Source organism: Microcaecilia unicolor, chromosome 1, assembly GCF_901765095.1.
Source record: "Microcaecilia unicolor chromosome 1, aMicUni1.1, whole genome shotgun sequence".
Taxonomy (NCBI): Eukaryota; Metazoa; Chordata; class Amphibia; order Gymnophiona; family Siphonopidae; genus Microcaecilia; species Microcaecilia unicolor.
Window position 1 is genome coordinate 677,976,521 of NC_044031.1, and position 25,030 is coordinate 678,001,550.

Below are 25,030 nucleotides of genomic sequence, written 5' to 3' on the forward strand. Positions count from 1 at the left end.
TGAGTAGCATAGGATAGTGGTCAGTAGGCTTGATGAATCTTGGCAAACTTTCTGCTACATCTCGAATCTTGGCTCCAGGCAGACAGCACAACTCCCTGGACATCATGTCTGGTCATTCCTCAGAAGAGAATCACCAACCGCCACTATCCTTTCGCTTCTTATTAGCCACTGATACAGCAGCTTTGGGATTTTTGAGTTTGTTTCCTCCAGCTCGAGATATTTTCAGTTCTTCTACTTCCAGGCTGCAAACCAGTTCTTCAGTTCAACAGAAAATGGAATTGGGGGGAAGGGGTTGATTTTGCAGGATCTGGTGATCTTTGTCAGCTGTCCTCTTTCTGCACAACATCTCTTTTCCCTTTCCCCAATGCCTCAAGATGTATTTCTGCGATGGATTTCTGGTTGTCACAGATGCTTCTTAGTATTGCCACCTCCTCCCTTAGTTCTTGTACTTCCTGCATGAGGGATCCAATGTGCATACATTTAGCATATGAAACCTGTCTGTCACCTTGGATTAAGCATTCAGTTTAGGCAGAGGCAGAAGCTGTAATGAGAGCAGCAGCTTTGGGGGCACAATGTTCTTAGCCATATTTCAAAATGTAGGTATTTTTGCACTTGTCAATAGAAAGAAAAGGACCTACCAAAGCCCCAACCCTATTTTTCCTTCACCTGTTCTGTACAAGAAGCAGGTAGTGACTTTAATATGAGATCAAAGGACCTGTTCAGATTCACTCTGTGGGTGTAGTTCTATTACTTCCTTTAGAATTGTATTTTAAATATCGGATGTGTAGTGTAGTGTGTTTGTAGGCTTAATTCAAGGGATTAATCTTACTAAATTGTTTTCCCCTTATGAAGTGGGGGTAAAAAGAAAAGCCTTGAGTAAGCTGATCAACAATTTTTATTTTTTAGGAAGAGAGAAAGTAAACTAATAACATTCTATTAAAGGTATATAAAGGAAAATAACAGTAAGCTAAACAATATAAGAAAAACCCTTTTATTCTAAATCAGGAAAGGCAACTGATTAAAGAGCTTAACTGCAATCAGAAATGATTTGTTCTCAAAACTAGCTGTAATTTAGATGGAATTAATTGAAGTAGATAGGCAAGGGATTAGGCAGACAATATAGGAAGTGACACTCTTGGGGTGGGTGAGCTAAGGAACAGGGTGGAAGGGCCAAAACAATCAAAGATCTGTAATTGTCTATTGCTTATGTTTGACTTATTCTTGTTGTACACCGCCTTGAGTGAATTCCTTCAAAAAGGCAGTAAATAAATCCTAATAAATAAATAAATCTCCAATGCTGTATTAACACCTTACTATACCTCTGCTTCGCAACATAAACCCTGCTTATTAGACCAGGTGACTGCTTTCGGGGGTGGAGGAAGGACAGGAGAGCTAGTGCAAAATACTTTCAAAAGTTAAGTAGGAATGCCACACATCTATTTTCTACCAAGACTAGTGGTAAAAAATTCAAATATCAGAAATTTAAAAGGAGGAGGAGTTGGTGCTCCTCTGAAGAAAAGTTTGCCTCTCTGGAGAGGGAGCTGAAGAATTAGGTACAGGGCGTTCTCCACGAAGAAAGGAAAAAATGTGGCTTCACCTGCTAATCTTTTTTTTTCTCGAGTCCTACCAGGCCAGTCTGGAACCAGCCTTTCTTTTTCCTCCAGGACCCACATAGCTCTGCCCACCTGGAGGCTGGCTTCTCAAACATCCCATTCTGCCTTAATCATAGCCTGGATCACTTAGGGGCTCATTTTCAAAGCACTTAGACTTACAAAGTTCCATAGATTACTATGGAACTTTGTAAGTCTAAGTTCTTTGAAATATGCCTCAAAGTGGACTGGAAAGGCCCTAGTATGCTTTTATATACATCCCAAGATAGGGTTTTCAGGGCCAATTTGTTTTTTTTAACATGCTCGCCTCTATGTGATTTTTTTTTAATAATTAAATGAAATGGATGGTCAGAAAAGAATTAATTTTTCCTTTATTGAACTTTGAATATGTAATCATCATGCCAGTAAAAACAAACAAAATATTACAGTACAAAAAAGGGAAAGTAATTATTACCTTTTAATTACATTAAATGTATTTTTTTTTAAAGCGGAAAAAATCCATACCTACATATTGCTCTGTTACAGTAATTAATAATATCTTTACAGTTTCTATTTTCAACCCTGCAAATTTGTCAATGCCCAACAAAACATATTCATGTTCAATAGACAGTATAGATGACGTAAAAAACGTAAAGAGTGGAAAAAATGAAAACTAAAAATTAAATGAAAAACAGAAAGAAAGGGAATGAAAAATTGAAAAAAATCCACACAAGAAAAGAAAAAACACTGAGAACAAGATAAAAACCAAAATATAAAAATCAGAAAAAGACGACACAAGAAAAATAAAAAATGAATCAATTTATTAAGGTGATTTGACTCGACACAGCTGTGTTTCAGCCCAACTGGCCTGCGTCAGGAGTCTGTTACACCATGTATATATTGTGTGGCAATATCAGTCCTTGAAGAATAATGAATTGTGTGGCAATATCAGTCCTTGAAGAATATTGAATTTAAACACACCTTTATTCGATAAACACTCTACCTTTAAAAAGGCTGTGTGTACGGTCTGGTAAAAATCGTTGTGGAATACTCTGCAGCTGTTCTCTAATGAGATATATATATATTTCCAGAACCAGAGTATTCCACAACGATTTTTACCAGACCGTACACACAGCCTTTTTAAAGGTAGAGTGTTTATCGAATAAAGGTGTGTTTAAATTCAATATTCTTCAAGGACTGATATTGCCACACAATTCATTATTCTTCAAGGACTGATATTGCCACACAATATATACATGGTGTAACAGACTCCTGACGCAGGCCAGTTGGGCCGAAACACAGCTGTGTCGAGTCAAATCACCTTAATAAATTGATTCATTTTTTATTTTTCTTGTGTCGTCTTTTTCTGATTTTTATATTTTGGTTTTTATCTTGTTCTCAGTGTTTTTTCTTTTCTTGTGTGGATTTTTTTCAATTTTTCATTCCCTTTCTTTCTGTTTTTCATTTAATTTTTAGTTTTCATTTTTTCCACTCTTTACGTTTTTTACGTCATCTTCGCTGTTTTTGATCATTGTTGTTTTTTGCGAAGACAGGTTTCTTTCTGTATTTGCAATAGACAGTATAGCCAGATTTGTCAATCCATCTTCACTCACAGTTCATTGAAGAACACTTTTTATTAATTTAAATTTCAAAAAGTTTTTTCATATGAAGCAATAGATATACAATTTGTTAGGAAAAGTCTTAAAACATAAAGATAAGTTTGACATAGAGCCATAAAAATCTGTCACAAATTATAGAAATTGCAATACTGTCCGTGTCTGTTTTTTGGGGATTGATTCTAGCAGCTTTTAAACATCTCTGCAGTTGAAAAATTGCCACTAAAATATCTTCACCAGAAAAATCATTATAATTTTCAACTATATTTGGTAAAAACTTCCTAAGTTTTTCTTCTGCAAAAATCAGAGAGAATGCCTGAATGATAGCGAACATTGATATTATTTGATCTATTGTTTTAGAATGAGACTTCAGTTCTTGGTAAAAAATGATCAAGGCATTCAAACATAGCCCTTTTGATTTCTTCTGGCAACGTAAGACCAGCATCTTTTGTTCTTTCTGCAGGCATTTTTCTACGAAATGTGATTTTTTTTCTATGTCAATGTCTACTTCCTTATATTTTCTTTGTGCATAGTTAATGGCTTTCTCCACAACTTGCGTGTGCTGATCTTCAAGCAATTTTAAACCTTGCAGTTTCACTGTATATTGCTCATCTGTCGCTGGTTGTTTGCAAGTATTTTTGTGTCTAACTAGTCTCATCTTTTTTCTGGTGTGAAGTTTCAGATAACACAAAAAAAAAGACAAATCGTATACAGCAAAATCTGAGCTGATCCTCTTTTGAATCACATAGTGCTTCAAAGGTTGAGATTAACTTTTCAAAATGTATCTTTATTGTGCACACAGCTTCATAATGAGAACTCCACCTTGTCTGGGAAAGTTTTTTTCATTGTTGTACCTACATTCTGCAGCATTTTCCATCAATGAGGTGAGACTGAAAAGAATTAATACTTTTTTTGAAAGGTTTGGACAAGTTCCTGGAGGAAAGAAATATAGTCTGCTACTGAGATTGTCATGGGGGAAGCCACAGCTTGCCCTAGGATTGATAACATGGAATGTTACTAATATGTGGGTTTCTGAAAGGTACTTGTGCCTGGATTGGCCACTGTTGGAAGCAGGATACTGGGCTAGATGAACAATTGGTCTAAGTATGGTTATTCTTATATTCCAAAAAAATTTACACATGAAGAAACACTTCCAAAAGAGTGAACTCCACAAAGATTCAGAGAATGCTTTGCACAAGGCACAAATAAAGACTTGGGATTAATTTCTTTGATTTTTGCCTGACCACCACTGAAAATACCAGCTATAGTTGCAGAACTGTCATATCCTCGTCCATGACAGAGGTTTGTGTCCAGTCCAACACTATCCAGTTGTTTCAAGATCTCTGTGAGTTCAGCAGCAGTCTTCCAGGAAATAGGAAAGAAACCCAAGAATGATTCCTTTATTTCAATTTTAGCATCTTCAATATGGACATATCAATTCACACATCTGATCAGTGTGTGAAACACAGGGAATGCTATCAAAAAATTCCAAAGAGGAGGAATCATCAAGATGGCATCCTGAACAGATGTCCTGTTGGGCTGCTCCTTACTTTTGCTTTGTATATGCTTTCCTGGTCTTTGACGTGGGGAAGAAGAGGGGTAAGGTGTGATAGCTTCCTCCAGCATCCACTCCGGAACTAGCAACGAAGCAGGCCTTGATACAGGGGTTTTGTGCTCTAGCCAGCTCTCTCCTCTGCTACCTTCAGCTATGCCAGAAGGTATGCCCACCAGTAGTGCAAGCGGTGTCTCACTGAGTCCCGTGGAGGATGTAAGACTAGGCAGCCTGGAAGTTGTCTCCCATCGCAGGGGTTGGGTGCATTGGGAGAGGGATCTCTAATGCCAATGCCCCTGCTGGAGGAAACCCCAGGCGAGGTGTTTCATCCAGAAAAGAACAAATCGTTTCAGAACTGGAACAGCAGTTTCAGCAGCATGAAGCTGGCCTTGATGTAAGGAAGATAGAGCAGAGTCCAGGAGCTTGGGCTTCAATGAGCGGAGTCCAAGTGTTATTCCATTGGAAGTGTTATGGGACACTATGCATACCCTCAACCAATCTATAAGGTATTTATCATCTAATTTTGGTGTTCAATTGGTAGAATTTTATATAACCTTTTTAGATCATTCACAAAAGCTGGAGCTCCAAATTAAGATGGTGGAATCTCTAAAGAAGGTGGTTAGTGATCCTCAAGAGACTTGTGGCTCCGTTTTACAAATTTTCCTAAGTTATCTTTAGCGGTCCTGCTAGACAAGGTCTGGAAGGGAATTACTGAGGTTGCCATCAGAGGCTATTCTGCCTATACTTTGTGCCCAGTATTTAACTGTATCTGGAAACATCCCATATGATCCTTCTGATGCGTCCAGTAAGAACTTGAGAGTTCTTGACCACTGGATCTCTTCACGTCTAGATCTTCATTTTTATCTACTTTTGTTTTGGAGAATGACTGGAATGCGGTTCAAGACTTTATTTTCATTCAATGGAACAGTTGTTTCTGGCAAGTCAGATGCAAAGCATTAATAAAGGCGGCTAAAAGAGAATATGAAGAGAAACTTGCCGCAGAGGCTAAAACTCAGAGTAATAACTTTTTCAGGTACATCAGAAGGAGAAAGCCTGCAAGGGAATCCGTGGGATCGTTAGATCATGAAGGAGCAAAAGGGGCACTCAGGGAGGACAAGGTCATAGCGGAGAAATTGAATGAATTCTTTGCTTCTGTCTTTACGGAAGAAGATGCAAGAAATCTGCCTGTACCTGAAATATTTGTGAAGGGTGATGATGCGGAGGAACTGAAAGAAATCTTGGTGAATCTGGAAGATGTACTGAACCAAATTGACAAATCACCTAGACCAGATGGCATACATCCAAGGGTACTCAAAGAACTCAAGCATGAAATTGCTGATCTGCTGTTAGTATTATGTAACCTGTCGTTTAAAATCGTCCATAGTACTTGAAGATTGGAGACTGACCAATGTGATGCCAATTTCTAAAAAGGGCTCTAGGGGTGATCCAGGAAATTATAGACTGGACATTGGTGCCAGGCAAAATAATGGAAACTATTATAAAGAATAAAATTACATAACACATAGACAAACATGTTCAGCCAAGGGAAGTCTTGCCTCATCAATCTGCTTCATTTCTTGGAAGGCGTGACTAAACATGTGGATAAAGGTGAGCTGGTTGATGTAGTGCATCTAGATTTTCAGAAAGCTTTTGATAAAGTTCATGACAGACTCCTAAGAAAATTAAAGAGTCATGGGATAGTGGGCAAGGTTCTGGTGTGGATTAGGAATTGGTTACTAGAGAGAAAACAGAGGGTAGGGTTAAATGGTCATTTCTGTCAGTGGAAGAGGGTGAACAGAGTGCCACAGGGATCTGTACTGGGATCAGTGCTTTTTAATATATTTATAAATGATATGGAACTTGGAACGATGAGTGAGGTGATTAAATTTGCAGATGATACAAAACTATTCAAGGTTGCTAAAACACGTGCTTACTGTGAAATATTGCAGGAAGACCTTAGGAAATTGGAAGACTAGGCATCCAAATGGCAGATGAAATTTAATGTGGACAAATGCAAGGTGATGCACATTGGCAAGAATAATCCGAATCATAGTTACCTAATGCTAGGATCCACCTTGGGGGTCAGCACTCAAGAAAAAGATCAGGGTGTTGTCGGAGATAATACTCTAAAATCTTCTACTTAGCGTGCAGCAGCAGCCAAAAAATCAAACAGGATGCTAGGAATTATTAGGAAAGGGATGGTAAATAAGACCGAAAATACTATAATGCCTTTGTATCGCTCCATGGTATGTTCGTACTTTGAGTACTATGTTCAGTTCTGGTTGCCGTATCTGAAAAAAGATATAGCGGAATTAGAAAAGGTTCAAAGAAGAGCGACCAAAATGATAAAGGAGATGGAACGCCTCTTGTAGGAGGAAAGGCTAAAGAGGTTAGGGCTCTTTAGCTTGGAAAAGAGACGGATGAGGGGAGATATGATCGAGGTCTACAAAATCCTGAGTAGTGTAGAATGAGTAGAAGTAAATCGATTTTTTACTTCTTCCAAAAGTACAAAGACTAGGGGACACTCGAGGAAGTTACACGGAAATACTTTTAAAATAAACAAGAGGCAATTGATGAACGTATGCTTCTTTCGCTTCAAACCAAGCTTCAACACTTTATATGGCAGGGTCGTAAACCCCGACTCCCTAGGTCCATTTTGTCTGTAGCCCGTAAAGGTAAGGGTGGACTGGGAGTGCCGCATCTGGGCTGTACCACAGGGCTGCCCAGGCAAAAGCTGCCATTGAGTGGTTTCATGAGTCAGATCATAAACTATGGATCAGAATGGAACAATTTATGATTCATAGCCTTCTAAAGTTAGGGCAATTACTCTGGCTGGCACCTAAATATCGATATCTTCCTCAGTCTCTTAACTCTATCATTCAATATACTTTCTCATGTTGGGATAAATTAGAGCGAGTGAAAGGATTCCATGAGTGATGTTTGACACCTATAGCATATAATGCTGCGTTCCCTCCTAGATGCTCTCCTTCCCCTTTTGTTAAGTGGCAAAAAAGTAGATTAATATGGTGGGGGCAACTAATGAAAGAGGAGCATTTTATTACTTTTGGGGAACTAGCAGCTGAATATGATTTACCTCAACAGGATAGGTATAGATATAATCAGATTATTCATTTTCTTCAGACATCTGGTCTGAAAAGTAAGTTAAGGGGGGAAGTTACTTTGTCAGAGAGAATGTGTGTGGAGACTGAGGAAACTAAGGGACTGATCTCTAAGTTATATGGCCACTTGAGGGATTCACTAGTGGCTAGCAGTAAGCACTGTGATAGGTGGGAAATGGAACTGGAGGTGACCTATAAGCCTGAACTTTGGCAGCAGATGGAGTGGGCCTCAGTCCATACCTCCAGGGCAGTCAATATCCAAGAGAATTGCACAAAGGTACTGTACCGATGGTATCTCACCCAGGCGAGGCTACACTATACGTTCCCGGGGACATCGAAATTATGCTGGAGGGGATGTGGACAGGTAGGCACAATGGGACATATTTGGTGGTCCTGTAGAAAAGTAAAAGCATTTTGGAAATCGGTGCGAGGAAGAGTGCAAGCGTGGGTGGAGGGACAGATCCCTTGGGATCCGGCAGTGTTTTTATTTAATAGATCTATTGCCGGGCTTAGTGCAGTGAGAAGCCAGTTGGCCAAACATGCAGCTCGGTTGTTGATAGCACGGATGTGGAAGAAAAATTAATGCCCTTCAATACGCCGCTGGTATAATTTGGTTGGGTATATGAGTGATATGGAAAAGCTAATGGCTAAGGAACATAAAACCCTAGCAAAATGGGAACAGATATGGGCTCCTGTGACAAAGTCACTAATGTGAAAATGATGGGTAGAATTCCTCCTCATGAAGGGGTAAGGGAGAGGGGAGGGGAGGGGTGAGGGTGATGGGGGTGGTTTGGAGGGGAGTGGGTATAAATGAAAAGTTTAAATGTTACAAGAAATATTATTGCTGATGTACGAAGGCTTTCAGTAGAGGACTGTATGTATACCAGATGTTTAATGGAGGGGAATCTGTATGATTTTTGCCTGTAAAGCTTCAGTTGTAATACGTGGATTCCTTCAATAAAGATTCTTGTTAAAAATTATAAAAAAAACAAACAGGAGGAAATATTTTTTTCACACAACGAATAGTTAAGCTCCGGAACTCTTTGCCAGAGAATGTGGCAGTTACTGTATCTGGGCTTAAAAAAGGTTTGGACAAATTCCTGGAGGAAAAGTCCATAGTCTGCTATTGAGACAGACATGGGAAGCAACTGTTTGTCCTGGGATTTATAGTATAGAGTGTTGCCACGATTTGGGTTTCTGCCAGGTATTTGTGACTGTTTGGAAAACAGGATACTGGGCTACATGGATCATTGGTCTGATCCAGTATGGCTACTCATGTTCAACTTTTTCCTGATTTGACATGAGCAAGTCAGAAATGGTAGTAAGAATTCTTAGCTGTGTGTCCTAGAGCTCAAAAGCTGGGGTTTGGGTTTGTTTTGTGATTTCTTTGTAGATGTGTGGTAAATTTTGAAAATAAGATTTATATAGTTTTTAACCAGAAACAATTATTGAGGGTTATGACATAAGATATTTTTTTATGTCTGGCTTGGAAAAATAGGACTGCGGTTGCATTTGTGTTAAAACTTTCTGTTTTTAAAAAATATTTTCCTGAACTTGATTCCTTATCATCATCCTGTAGTCAAAAATTCTTTTTTTTTTTTTTTAATTTCCTGTTAAAATGTGTGATATTTCCTTTGTCATGATTATTGTGACAGACATGTGAAACTAATAAATATAACATTTTTTAAATTTTCCAAAGTATTTTGCTTTGTTAATATCTGCCACTATTTTTTCTTTCAATCCCAAATATCAATATATATTATTTTATTATTTAGTAAAAAAAACACAACAGGGAAAGAAAACAAGTTTTAATGCATTGTTAAAGTGAAGGAATGATGAGAAACTTTTATAGGCTGTTTCCTACAGCTGAGCCAAATTTTTAGTGAACACGCCGAACTTCGGCTTACTTAAATGCTCTATACATCGTAATGCTTCTCAACACCATTTTTTTATGACTAATTTTTTAAGCATATAAAACTTAGTGCAATAATGATTTTTGCTAAATAAATTCCCGAAAAGCTGTATGAGTGCACAATTCAGTCTGCAGCAAAAACAAAGCAAGCAATTTTTTGATTTTGTACAAACCATCTAAGTTCTCAACACTTTTTCACCATTTGGTAAAGATGTATAAAACCATGAAGTTCTTAAGTGTCAACTGCCTCCTTTTACTGTTTTTTCCTCCTCAATGAACTGCAGAGAAAGGTCTTTTTCTTTCTGAAGAGGTTCACTTCCCTTATTAACCAGATTAACTCTGAAGTCATCAGGAACCAATATTGGCCAATAAGTGATATCACAATAAAGTAAAATATTCATTGCCATTTCTTGAAATTCTTGGTCTTTACTAACATCTCTTTCTTCTCCACTATTTTGTTTTTGTATCCTGTTGGTGTTGACTCTAGCTATCAATTCCTTTCTCATCCTATCTGTGCTTTATATGTGCTTATAGATGATGATTCATTGTCATCTTTCAGTCCTGTCTCATCTGAATTTTGTGATTTTAGTATAGGTGCTTTGGATGCACCAGCTTACACTTTTTCAGAATTTTCATTACCTATATAGTAACATAGTAATTGACAGCAGATAAAGATCTGAATGGTCCATCCAGTCTGCCCAACAGTCACACTCATTATCAAGTCATGATTAAACCAACAATGAATGTAATATCAAATACTTGATCATTGTCTCTCTTTGGCATTTCTGGGATATAGACTGTAGAAGTCTGCCTGGCACTGTCCTCACGTTCCAAATTACTAGAGTTTCCATTGAAGCCTTCTCCAGCCCATCCTAAACTGGATTGCCATATACGGGACCCAGACCATACAAGCTTGCCTAGCATCGGCCTTAGTTCTTCACAGCTAAAGTCGCCATCTAAGTGCCACTCAACATCCATATACACATGCAACTATTTAAGTTTTGCTTTTTTTATACCATTCATTTTCTAATTAGGTCCTGTGTGTGCATCCCACACCTTTTTGAATTCCATCACCATTTTTTTTCTCTACCTTCCCCCTTGGGACAGCATTCCACACATCAACAACCCTCTCTGTGGAAAAGAAGTTCCTGACATTACTCCTAAGTCTACCATCCCATAACCTTAATTCATGTCCTTTAGTTTTACAGTTTTCCCTTCTCTGGAAAATATTTGTATCTATATTAATACCATATTGAAGGCATTAAATATATATATATATATCAACATAGATCCATACATGGTTTCAATCACTTCCTCTTTTGCTTTTTTAATTTTTCTTTGTTAAGCTCCAGTGGGTTGATGTTGTTTCATGTTGGTACAGGTACCCCATTCAAATTTCTTTACAAAATTCAGAATATGAACCTGTTGCTGGTTTCACAACAATAAAGCAGCACTAACAAAAAACTGAGATTTATGAATCACTATTAACTTTTCAAGCAGCTAAAATAGAGATGAAGATTTCTAACCTTCTTTTGCATTCTTATAAAGATTTTAGAAACGCTTTAAAAACTTTACGTTTTCGAAAATGTGTTAATTGAATTGTACATTTCTTTTTCATTTTATTTTTTCTGTAATTCCTAGATATATTCTTGCTTCTTTTAATTGTTAACTGCTTAGAACTGTGAGGTGGCAGCAGTATATAAGAGAAGGTGTTATGTTAAAATGTAAGCCCTCCAGGAAATAGGAAAATACCTACTGTACCAGAATGTAACTTGATTTATTACTGCTAAAGGTCCGATCTAAATCCAAATCCAAAATCCAGTACCAGGCATACTATGAATTAATATCAAACACAACAAATGTCACTCAGGACCTACAGAGCAATTCTACGATACCATAAGCAGTAATTTTATGAGTCACACAAAAAGGGCGTACCTAGGAAAAGGCAGCATCTTAAACACAGTAGTGAGCACTAGAACATCAATACACCTATTGTAAAACTAAACCAGCCAGGTTAGTACAGATCAATCCTGCACAGTCAATGCAAACAGAAAACCATGTCTTTTTCACAGGCACATACACACCCTTACCTAGCATAGAATAAGTAACAACAAACTAGAAACAGAAATATGTAGACAAATTAAACTGCACTCCCAAGAAACCAGACTCTGCATACAATGCAACACCACAGAAACAGTGATTCATGTCCCCTAGTAGTGTGCAAAATATAAATATTAAAGCTAGCACATGTAAAAAAAAAAATAAATTAAATAAAACTGACAAATACCAATCACCAATTTACAAATTAACAAATAGAAATAAAACATCTTACTGGATTAACATCTTTCAATTAGCTTTCAAAGGCCAAAACCTCCTTCCTAAAGTTAGTAACTTGCTGTTACGGTATCTTGTCCTGACCTAAAGGGGATTTTGGTCTCTAAAAGTTAGTCATATATTAAAATTAGTCCAATAAAAAGATCACCTTATTTTCATTTTCTATTTATAAACATTAGCAAAAAACAAAAAAACAACAAAAACAACCAACCTTTTATCTACCTTTGTCATCTCTGGTTTCTACTTTCTTCATCTTTTCACTCTCTTCCCCTTCCATCTGGCATCTGTCCTCTTTCTTTTCCTTCCATCCAATGCCACCTCTCTCTCCTTATTATATGATTCAACATTTCCCCTCTATCCAACTGTATTTCCTCTCTCTGTTTTTCTCAGCCCCTCCCAGTGCTGCTGCTGCTGCTCCTCCAAACTAGCAGAAGCAGCAAAACAAGATAAAGATAATAGGATTGCAGGGCCTGCTTTCTACCTACCTGCGGTTGCCAACTCTACTTTGGCACTGACGTCAAAGGGATGAGATCAGCAGCCATGGGATATAGGAAGGTAGAATGCAGGCCCTGCGATCCTGATATGTGTAACTTGTGCTGCTAGTCTGGAGGAGGAGGAGAAGCAGCAGCAGTGGCCTGGCGGGGGTGGAGGTAGGAAGGCGCGGAACGGAAGGCTTGGGGTACGCACTACACTTAAAAGAGGTAACGGTGCACTGGGAAGCACTCTCCCCCTTATAATATATACCCGGGAAAGTCCGCTCCCACTGCCCTGCCCTTGGTATGCCACTGCTCCTGAGGCCCTTGCCTCCTGCACCAAAGACTCCAATATACTGAGTACTTCGAATGCCTACATAATAATGGCCCACCACTCCAATCTCCAAAAGAGCCAAACCAGTGTAAATCCATAGTGGTTTCTCCTTTTCTAAAGGATCCACTAATGAAGCCCCCCCATCACTTACACCCCATCACTATCTTGCTTCAAATTCGTATTTGAGAACATAATCCACTTAAAGGTAAGTGGAATATAAATGAATAAACCATAACCACATCAACACACTTAAGCACACAACTATGGAACGCATTACCAAAAGCCATTAAAACGTATAACCACCTAAACTTCCGGAAATCACTAAAAACTTACCTGTTCAAAAAGGCATACCCTACCGACCCTACTTAAATGCCTGAACCCTGCAACACAAAGAAACCAAAGCATGTAATGGATATAACATAACTCTTCCTCTATAAGATTCCTTAATGTGTTTGTTCCACATGAACCTCATTCTACCAACAACATCACTGTGTAACTGTTTATACCGGAATTGGCGAACGCCTTTACGGTACTATGTAAGCCACATTGAGCCTGCAAATAGGTAGGAAAATGTGGGATACAAATGTAACAAATAAATAAAATAAAATAAATAAGACAGGGGTTTAAGCACAGTCTTCTGGTGTAGGTTCCTCCAAAAACCCCAACCAAATGATCCATAGCTTGAGCCAGGAAAGCTCCTCAAGCCTGCTTCAGGGTGAGGGACGTTATGGTACTGGGGCCGCTTGATAACAGTGATCATAATATGATCAGTTTTGATATCAACCTTGAAGTAACTATACACAGGAAGTCAAATACGTTAGCGTTTAACTTTAAAAAAGGAGACTATGATAAAATGAGAAGAACGGTGGGAAAAAAAACATTGGGGGCCAACTGAGAGGGTAAAAACTGTACAACAGGCATGGACGCTGTTCAAAAATACCATCCTGAAGGCCCAGGCCAAACATATTCCACAAATTAGAAAAGAAAGACGGAACTCCAAAAGACAGCCGGCCTGGTTGAAAAGTGAGGTGAAGGAAGCTATTAGGGCTAAAAGAAATGCCTTCAGAAAATGGAAGGAGGAACCGTCTGAAAATAACAAGAAGCAGCATAAGGAGTGTCAAAACAAATGCAAGGCGCAGATAAAGAAGGCCAAGAAGGATTACAAAAAAAAGATAGCATTAGAGGCAAAAAAGCATAGTAAAACGTTTTTCGGTATATTAAAAGCAGGAAGCCAGCAAAAGAAATCGGTTGGGCCGCTGGATGACCGAGGGTTAAAAGGGGCGATCAAGGAAGACAAAGACATAGCGGAGAGATTGAATGAATTCTTTGCTTCGGTCTTCACCGAGGAAGATTTGGGTGGGATACCGGTGTCGGAAATGATATTTCAAGCGGACGAATCGGAGAAACTTACTGACTTCACAGTAAACCTGGAGGACGTAATGGGGCAGTTCAGAAAACTGAAGAGTAGCAAATCTCCTGGACTGGATGGTATTCATCATAGAGTACTGATAGAACTGAAAAATGAGCTTGCAGAGCTACTGCTAGTGATATGCAATTATCCTTAAAATCGAGCGTGGTACCGGAAGATTGGAGGGTGGCCAATGTAACGCCCATTTTTAAAAAAGGTTCCAGAGGAGATCCGGGAAATTATAGACCGGTGAGTCTGACGTCGGTGCCGGGGAAAATGGTAGAGGCTATTATTAAAAACAAAATTACAGAGCACATCCGAGGACATGGATTACTGAGACTGAGTCAGCACGGCTTTTGTGTGGGGAAATCTTGCCTGACCAATTTACTTCAATTCTTTGAAGGAGTAAAAAAAACATGAGGACAAAGGGGAGCCGGTTGATACTATGTATCTGGATTTTCAAAAGGCCTTTGACAAGGTACCTCGTGAAAGGCTACAGAGGAAATTGGAGGGTCATGGGATAGGAGGAAAAGTCCTGTTGTGGATTAAAAACTGGTTGAAGGATAGGAAACAGAGTGGGGTTAAATGGGTAGTATTCACAATGGAGAAGGGTAGTTAGTGGGGTTCCTCAGGGGTCTGTGCTAGGACCGCTGCTTTTTAATATATTTATAAATGATTTAGAGATGGGAGTAACTAGCGAGGTAATTACATTTGCTGATAACACAAAGTTATTCAAAGTCGTTAACTCGCAACAGGATTGTGAAAAATTACAGAAGGACCTTACGAGACTGGGTGGCTAGATGGCAGATGACGTTTAATGTGAGCAAATGCAAGGTGATGCTTGTGGGAAAAAAGAACCCGAATTATAGCTACGTCATGCAAGTTTCCACGTTAGGAGTTACGGACCAAGAAAAGGATCTGGGTGTCGTCGTCGATAATACACTGAAACCTTCTGCTCAGTGTGCTGCTGCGGCTAGGAAAGCGAGTAGAATGTTGGTTATTATTAGGAAAGGTATGGAAAACAGGTGTGAGGATGTTATAATGCCGTTATATCGCTCCATGGTGCGACCGCACCTTGAGTAGTGTGTTCAATTCTGGTCGCCGCATCTCAAGAAAGATATAATGGAATTGGAAAAGGTGCAGTGAAGGGCAACTAAAATGATAGTGGGGATGGGACGACTTCCCTATGAAGAAAGACTAAGGAGGCTAGGGCTTTTCAGCTTGGAGAAGAGACGGCTGAGGGGAGTCATGATAGAGGTATATAAAATAATGAGTGGAGTGGAACAGGTGGATGTGAAGCGTCTGTTCACGCTTTCCAAAAATACTAGGACTAGGGGGCATGCGATGAAACTACAGTGTAGTAAATTTAAAACAAATCGGAGAAAATGTTTCTTCACCCAACGCGTAATTAAACTCTGGAATTCGTTGCCGGAGAACGTGGTGAAGGCAGTTAGCTTGGCAGAGTTTAAAAGGGGGTTAGATGGTTTCCTAAAGGACAAGTCCATAAACCGCTAATAAATGGACTTGGGAAAAATCCACAATTCCGGGAATAACATGTATAGAATGTTTGTACGTTTGGGAAGCTTGCCAGGTGCCCTTGGCCTGGATTGGCCGCTGTCATGGACAGGATGCTGGGCTCGATGGACCCTTGGTCTTTTCCCAGTGTGGCATTACTTATGTACTTATGTAGCAACTAAGCCCTGTGGAAAAATAAAATCACCCTGATCCAAAGGGCCAGTTAAGCTCACTGACAAGCAATGCAGGACCAAGAAATTTTCTGGCAAACCTTCCTGGAGGCAAGGATGGAGGGAGAGAAGGTGCCTGCATGCTGAGGAATGAAGGAACTAAAATGGCTGCTGCTCCCATGCTTTATGCACTTTTAATATAACAGTGAGGTAGGTCCCATGTTTTTCACTTCTGGTACTTGCTGCTTCTCCACATCTTCTGGGTACATTCCCGACATATGGTCCCTGTGCTTTACTGTGGCAGGAACCTCTGTCTGGAATTGCTCTGGCAACCACTGCAACAGCAGAACTTGGCACCCTCCAAAGGGACCTGCTTCCTGCTCTCAGCACTTCTGAAGCTCCCTTTACGCCTCTCAGTGTGTGGATAACCTTTGCCTGCCCAACATGTGGCTTTGTTATGCACCGCTCCTGGTGTACCCAAGCACTGCCTGGCTGCTGCACAGGTTAGCTTCCTGGTGCCACTTCTGTTGCACATCAGCACTGCCTTCAAGCACAACTGAACAGCCTGCAGAAGCTCCCTCCTACTGCCGCAACTTTTGGTACGGGCCACAACAGCTTACCAATCCTCCTCCTCTCATCAAGATTTCAGATACTGCTCTCCTACTGATGCTCTCACCAAAGTGTACTTCATGTTATTTCCGGGGGGGGGGGGGGGGGTTCCCTAGATCTGGACAAAAAGATTGCTATGTAGGAAAGGGGTCCAGACTCATCCAGGTATCCACTGAGTGATCTCTCACTGCAAGACCCTGCATTCTTCCCCTGGACATCCCAATTTAACTGGAGAACCAGCCCTAAGGCTGGGCTTAGGAGCAGCCTCCCTAGACCAATTAAAAAGCTGCACGTAATCTCCATCATTACCTGCTGAAGACAGAGAATACTTATGCACAGCTACTACACAGTCACAAGTTGTCATTTCCTGTCTGTTGGTTGACGAATATAACCCAATGATTCAAAAAAAAAAAAAAGGTTAAAAAGGTGTCCCCCTGAGGGAGAGGAACTAATGAAGGGGAGAGCAGAAGCTCTCCCTGAAAAAAAGAGAGGGACAATATTTTATTCTGTGCATGGTCTTTAAGTTTCCAGAATAGGGAAAGGACAAAGCTACAATTTTAATGTAGTAACCGAGCTGGATGCTTGATCTGCCTTTTCATGACTCATTAGGCCTGAAATTATGGTGCACTCATATGGTGGTGGTGGGGCGGGTGGGGGACAGTTCTGTAAAATAGGTTGTATTCCTGAAGAGAAACAAATTCTAAGTTTCTTTTTTCTGAAGGATGGGGTTGCTAAACATAAAACAAATTACCCCTCCTTGGAAACAGTGAAGGAGTTTACTCAGTATTGGGGGCAATCAAGAACGCTCTGTAACCACAGAGCTAGAAACTAAGGAGAGAATAGCTTGCTTGATGGACTCTCACCTCCTGTGCATCTCTAGCAGCCTTTGCATCATCTTCATTGTAGCGGTTGCAGTTATACCTAGAAACAAAATAAAACTACTAAAGATAATCACAATAAGGAAACAAAAAGGTTACATTTACAAGAAAAGAAAATTAGACAAACTAACAGATATGACAATAATACCTCTTCTTTTCTTCCACATTTCAAGTTCTGAACCTACCAGGCAGATCCATGGGGCTCCCAGGGGCCAAGACACACCCAGCAAAACTCTGCTTTGCAGTTCTGGTTGCGACAAACCATGTGATTGCACCCACCATCCTTTTCAATGGTCACATGGCATTTGGGGCATTCCTTTAAAAAGAAGTACAGCACAAGGTGGTGATAATACAAAAATGATGGTTAAACTATGCACTCTCTAAGGCAGTGACGGCGAACCTTTCAGAGACCGAGTGCCCAAACAGCAACCCAAAATCTAATTTATCGCGAAGTGCTGGTACTCATTATGGGCGGGGTCACCACATATGACTCCACCCCTATGATAGCCACACCCCCTTACACTAGCCATGGCGCATATAAACAGACATCATTGAAAATATACTAGTATAGGAGAAAAAAATAACATGATTTTCTTTCATTATAAATCATTTCTGTAAGTTGTTACAGCTCCAGTATACCCAGTGCAAAATAAGACAGCAGATGTAAATTCTCAAATTGGACATATTCCAAACACTAAAATGAAAATAAAATGATTTTTTCTACCTTTGTTGTCTGGTGATTTTGTTTTTCTATCCATATTGGTCCTAGTCGCTGATTCTGCTGCTCTCTATCTGTTCTCTTAACTCCATTTCCAGGGCTTCCTTTCCATTTATTTCTTTACTTTCCTCCTTTCTTCTTCATTTCTTGCCTCCATTTATTTCTTTACTTTCCTCCTTTTTTCATTTCTTGCCCTCCATCCATGTCCAGCAACCCTCCTCTCCCCTCCAGCCACAAATGTCCAGCCACCCTCCTCTCCCGCCCGCCCTCCCACCCAGCACCAGGCCTGCCAGCCCTCCCACCCAGCATCAGGCCTCCCACCCAGCACTAGGCCTCCCTCCCTCCCAACCACCCGCCCAGCATCAGGCCTCCCTCCCAACCACCCACCACCCAGCATCAAGCCTCCCTCCCTCCCACCCAGCAGCACCCAACACCAGGCCTCCCTCCCAGCACTAAGCATTAGGCCTCCCACCCTCCCACCACGCAGCAGCACCCAGCAGCACCCAGCGTCAGGCCTACCTCCCTCCCACCCTGCGTCAGGCCTCCCTCCCTCCCACCAGGCAGCAGCACCCAGCGTCAGGCCTCCCTCCAACCCAGCAGCACCCAGCGTCAGGCCTACCTCCCTCCCTCCCACCAAGCACCACGCCGTTTGCCCTCACTCCCTCCCTCTTCCAAACAAGCATCAGCCCGCCCGTCCTTCCTCCCTCCCAGCACCACGGCCCCCCTCCTCCTCCTCCTCCTCCTCTGCAATTGAAAAAACGTACCGGGTTAAGGCAGTGTCGGCAGCGCAATGAAAAGCGTAGTCTTCACTCGGCGTGCTTCCCTTCTGTCTCGCTCTCAAGCTCTGGTTCTGCCCATGACGCACCGAGTGAAGACTACGCTTTTCGTTGCCGCTGCTGCCTTAACCCGGTACGTTTTTTCAATTGCAGAGGAGGAGGAGGAGGAGGAGGGTGGTACTGGGAGGGAGGACGGGCAGGCGAGCTGATGCTTGTTTGGAAGAGTGAGGGAGCGAGGGCAAGCGGCGTGGTGCTTGGTGGGAGGGAGGCCGGCCTGGTACTCGGAGGGAGGGAGGGAGAGTGGGCGAAGCGGACCAGCGACTGGCACGCGTGCCATAGGTTCGCCATCACTGCTCTAAGGTGACACTTTGGACAAAATCTTACATCATCAAATAAGAGCACAGTTCCCTAGATATGGAAATATGGATCACAATGCAGTAAGAGTATTTATAAGATTTTTTTAAAACACCAGCTTCTCTATTTCTTGTATTTCCTCATGATGGTAGCATTAAGTCAGGCCTTATGATGGGGAAATGCTGCACAAAAATATTACACAAAGTATGGAAAATTTTGCAGAACTTTCAAAACTTCTGCACAGAAATCCCACAGGAGTAAATATACAAGTCATAATAACAGAGGAAAATAGTTTGCAGTTACTAATTAAGAGGTATCTGTATTTTAACTGAAAGTGGAGTTGAAGCATGGCTCATGACCTAGAAGCCTCCTTTGCAATAGTGTCAGTTTGCATTTAATTTAGTTAAAATGTAACCATTTCACATTTTAATCTCTAGAAGGAGCACAACAGATGGTGATCTCCAGTACATTTTATGACACTTTGGATTAATTCTGGGAAAGTGGTTTTCTTGTAGTTAGGCTGCAAATTGATATTTTCTCAATTCAATATGGAAAGTCAAGTACTACAGTGAGAAATTCTTTCACCAGCAAACAGGAGAGGAGCTGATTGCAACTAAACAATAAGAAACATAACACTATATGCAAGCCAAAAGTAACTGGACGTTGTCCAGGTCTGAAGCCGGAGTGACATGTAAGCCAGTTTCTTTAATTTGGGCAGTTGCTGAGTTGAATACAGACTGTTCTATAAGTTTTGCTAGGAAAAGGATGTTAAAAAATATAAAAAGTCTGCAGTTTTCAAGCATGTCCTGGCCAAGGAAGTTCTTTTTCAGCTGGAGGTGCACCACAGCCTTTTTTTAGTGTTGTTGGCAGCTGCCCTTTCACAAGAGAGAAATGAATTTTAATGGCCCCTTCAATGACGCCTTTGCTTGCTATCTGTACTGTCTTTGCTAGGCAGGATATCATCTGAACGCCATTCAAGATAGAGAACTTCCTCTGTTACCTGGCTGAATGATTACCAGATGGCTGTGCAATGGGGGGGGGGGGGGGGGGGGGGGGGGGGGGGGGGGTCCCAGGAGTAGTGTTCTCAAAAGTTGGTGGGAGGCTCATTACAACTGCCTCTAGGTCCTTTAATTTTATTGGTGAAGTATGTGCAGAATCATTGATAATTGTTGTGATTGGGAAGGCTGGTTCTGTTGTAGAGGTTGTAGTAGACTGTTTACTACTTTGACTTAGCTGCTTGGTTGAATTTGTAGACTTTTCAATACACTGAGAGAAATAGTGTTTTTAGGCTATTGTTAAGGCCTCGAAGTATATTGCCATGCATTTAATAGTTGAGCATTTCTATGTCTTGGTAAGATATCTACCATTTTCTTTCAGATTTATGTCCTTGACACTAAAAGGACCTGTCATTCTGGAGAGAACCTGGGGAACGTTTGTGCGTATAGCACAGGACCTTCTTTTGTTGGGCCATTTATCCAAGGCTATTCCTATGTACACATTCCAGATGTCAACCTGCTCCAACTTAGTTATCTTTAACTTAGTCATCTTTTCATTCATAAGGGGTAGGACAAGAAACTCTCAGAAGCTAATTTCTCAGGTCTCAAATTTCTTTCTAAACTGGTTGGGCTAATCTGTTTTAGGTTTTCTTTGCAGAAAATTTTAGAAAAAATGATCTATTCATGATAAAGATGTTGTTATCTTGATACCACTAACCTTGTGTTCAAAGATGTTGACCACTTTACAGAAAACCAAGTCTAGCATATGCCCTTTTCATGAGTTGGAGATTTGATCATCTATGCCATCATATGAAAGAATCAAAGCACTTAAAAAGATCCTATATGATTATATTTGCAGAGGACCTTGCGAGACTGGGAGATTGGGCGTGCAAGTGGCAGATGAAGTTCAATGTTGACAAGTGCAAAGTGATGCATGTGGGTAAGAGGAACCCGAATTATAGCTACGTCTTGCAAGGTTCCGCGTTAGGAGTTACGGATCAAGAAAGGGATCTGGGTGTCGTCATCGATGATACGCTGAAACCTTCTGCTCAGTGTGCTGCTGCGGCTAGGAAAGCGAATAGAATGTTGGGTGTTATTAGGAAGGGTATGGAGTCCAGGTGTGCGGATGTTATAATGCCGTTGTATCGCTCCATGGTGCGACCGCACCTGGAGTATTGTGTTCAGTACTGGTCTCCGTATCTCAAAAAAGATATAGTAGAATTGGAAAAGGTACAGCGAAGGGCGACGAAAATGATAGTGGGGATGGGACGACTTTCCTATGAACAGAGGCTGAGAAGGCTAGGGCTTTTTAGCTTGGAGAAGAGACGGCTGAGGGGAGATATGATAGAAGTGTATAAAATAATGAGTGGAATGGATCGGGTGGATGTGAAGCGACTGTTCACGCTATCCAAAAATACTAGGACTAGAGGGCATGAGTTGAAGCTACAGTGTGGTAAATTTAAAACGAATCGAAGAAAATTTTTCTTCACCCAACGTGTAATTAGACTCTGGAATTCGTTGCCGGAGAACGTGGTACGGGCGGTTAGCTTGACGGAGTTTAAAAAGGGGTTAGATAGATTCCTAAAGGACAAGTCCATAGACCGCTATTAAATGGACTTGGAAAAATTCCGCATTTTTAGGTATAACTTGTCTGGAATGTTTTTACGTTTGGGGAGCGTGCCAGGTGCCCTTAACCTGGATTGGCCACTGTCGGTGACAGGATGCTGGGCTAGATGGACCTTTGGTCTTTCCCAGTATGGCACTACTTATGTACTTATGTACTTATGACAACTGGTCCCCTGCTTCTCATTAAGTCTATATATTTGAAGTAAAAGCAGTAAATGTTACAATTGAGATAATGGGTTACAATTGTGTTAAGAAGTCACAAAAAGACAAATGGTCTGAAAAAAATTAAATCTGGTTGGGGTGAAATTTTACTAGTGGAAAAACGATTAAAAATATTATTGCGCTGGGATCTTTTGAGGTTTGGTATATCAAATCAAGGAAAGGCTGGTTGTGGTGTCAAATTTCAATATGTAGGTTAAAGTCTCCCATGATCACAAACCTAAGCACTCTCTGTCACTAGATCCAGGAATTCTTGCACCAAAGAGTTTGTTGCAAGGTGCTCTATAGACCACGAGAAGCCACAATAATTATGTCCTCGACGGACTAGAAGGCATTCTGACTCAGACAGGTGGAGGATGGTGGTTATGCTCAGTTTGATTGTCTCTCAGATCAGGACTGCTACTCTTCCACCTCACTTCAAAGGTCTTGGTTGATTCTGGATGATGAATCCTATGGGGCACAGTTTGGTCAAAGGGACTCCTCTACCAGTGGCTGTGCTGGAGGCCACTGTGAAGTGCATCCAACCATACAGTTGCTTAATTCTTCCACTGACAAAAAAAAAAAAAAAAAGGAGGGACTGCGGAACTCTGACTGGTTTCCATTAAATCCATTACCAGAATGCCATATCACTGCATGATTCTAGTAAAGGCCTTGTTTGACATTTCCCATTCTACTGGATTCAGAGAATGCCTACTCATAAAGCCTGCATGAAAATTCAGAGTCACTGATATGTGAGCATCTAACAATGCCTGAAGATGTTCTTTTGCCCAATGAAAAAGAATGGATATCTTCATCACCACTGTGAAGCATTCCATACCCTCCTGACAACTAATATAAGCTACTGCTGTGACATTTTCAGAAAACACTGCCTTTTTCGAAGCAGATGCTGAAGCATGTCTAGGCAGTGGCGTACCAAGGGGGGTGGGTGGGGGCGGTCCGCTCCGGATGCGCGCCGCTGGGGGGTGCCGTGGCACGCGCCTGTCGGCTCCAAGTTCGCTAACTTCGCTCGTTCGCTGCAGCTCTCTCTGCCCCGGAACAGGTTACTTCCTGTTCCGGGGCAGAGGGAGCTGCAGCGAACGAGCGAAGTTAGCAAACTCGGAGCCGACAGGCGCGCACCGCGGGACTCCCCCCCAGTGGCGTGCACCCGAGGGGGGGGTGTCATTTCACCCGGGGGGGGGGGGGGGGCGCTGCACCCGGGGGGGCATCAGCGATCTGCCCCGGGTGCCATCCAGGCTAGGAACGCCACTGTGTCTAGGGCTTTCTGAATAGTTTGTCTTTCTAAATGATTGATTGATCACAATGTGTCTGAGTGGACCTGTGACCCTGAACCACCTGGTTCACAACAGTGAGCTCCCCAACCAAAGAGACTTGCATCTGTGGTGACTAACCCAGATGGAAGGCTCCAAAAGGAACCTCCTTTTTCCAGATTCTCCATGTTCAACCACCAGCCGAGATTGTGCCAAGCATTCTTGAGCCAAAGCAGCATTACTTTGAAAGAATGATCAAACATCCAACTTGAGAGAAGAGATGACGGTAGAGAACACATATGAGCTCTTACCTAGGGAACAAGATCTAAGGTTCCTGCCACTGAACCTAGAATCTGCATATAGCCCAAGCTTGAGGAGCTGCTTCTTTCAATATGGTTCGAATTTGGAACTCAGCTTGAGAATCCAATGAGCGGGCAGAAAAACTTTGCCTAGAGAAGTACTAAAGTGAGCACCCAGATACTCTACACAATGCGTCAACTAACTTACTTTTGCTAAAAATGGCTATCCAACCAATTGTGGAAGAGTGGCCTAGTGGTTAGGGTGGTGGACTTTGGTCCTGGGGAACTGAGGAACTGAGTTTGATTCCCACTTCAGGCACAGGCAGCTCCTTGTGACTCTGGGCAAGTCACTTAACCCTCCATTGCCTCATGTAAGCCGCATTGAGCCTGCCATGAGTGGAAAAGCGCAGGGTACAAATGTAACAAAAAATAAAAAAATAAAATAAATAAATTGTACCCTTAGAGCCACAGTCTGGCAAGACCACTCTTCCAACTTTGCTCTGATAAGCCGATCATCCAAGTACAGATGAACTAAAATACCCTCACTGCACAAGGTTAATGCAACCACTACCATGACTTTGGAAAATATGCAAGGAGCTGTACTTAGGCCAAATGGCATTGCTTGAGACTGGAAATGTTGCTCTAGAACCACAAATCTGAGAATTCCCTGGTGAAGATTCTATAATTTGAAATAGGCCTCCTTGAGATCTAAAGCTGTGATCTGCAAAAATAAATGACCTCAAGGTTGCCATTTGGAATTAGGAGGCTATCCTCTTTAGACTGAGGTTGGATCAAAAAGAACCTTATTAAATGGAATACCTTTTCTTCACTCTTACTCAGGAATGACTACTGCTCCCAAAGTGAGCAAATTGTCTAAAGCTGATTTGATCATTATCTTCTTGTCTGGAGCTCAACAAGGAGATACCATAAAAGCATCTGAGATGGTGTGAAAATTCTAGTTTGTAACCTCAATGATCAGTGGTAATTCAGGTCTTCTCCTCAAAAAAAGGCAGACAGTTTACCTCCTCATCCTCTATCAAAGAAAGAACATGAAAATCTTCATTATGGACCCATGGAGGAATAGGAGCCAGCTCTGTGGGTGCTTGAGCACCCCCCAATATTGAAAAAGCTCCTTGACTGTGTTCAGGAAGAGGTAATCTCCATTGGGTATAGCACCCCAAATAATGTTGAAAAGTTGGCTTCTATGCCTGAAGGCTTCCGAGCATAGGCGCCCCGTATAAGAGGCTTGGGGAGGCTAAGCCTCCCCAGCCCAATCGTTGACTTCCC

General features: G+C 41.4%; 1 protein-coding gene across 3 annotated transcripts in view; it reads right to left on the reverse strand.

The window, feature by feature from the left end:
- Nucleotides 1-25,030, reverse strand: part of ARIH1 (ariadne RBR E3 ubiquitin protein ligase 1) — a 420,527-nt gene that overhangs the window by 27,397 nt on the left and 368,100 nt on the right. For all 3 annotated transcript variants that reach the window (XM_030187624.1, XM_030187631.1, XM_030187615.1), the window contains exons 10-11: nucleotides 17,695-17,825; nucleotides 17,495-17,552 (exon numbers count right to left, since the gene is read on the reverse strand). In XM_030187624.1, the coding sequence (XP_030043484.1) occupies nucleotides 17,495-17,552; nucleotides 17,695-17,825 (189 nt within the window). The remainder of the gene's footprint in view (nucleotides 1-17,494; nucleotides 17,553-17,694; nucleotides 17,826-25,030) is intronic.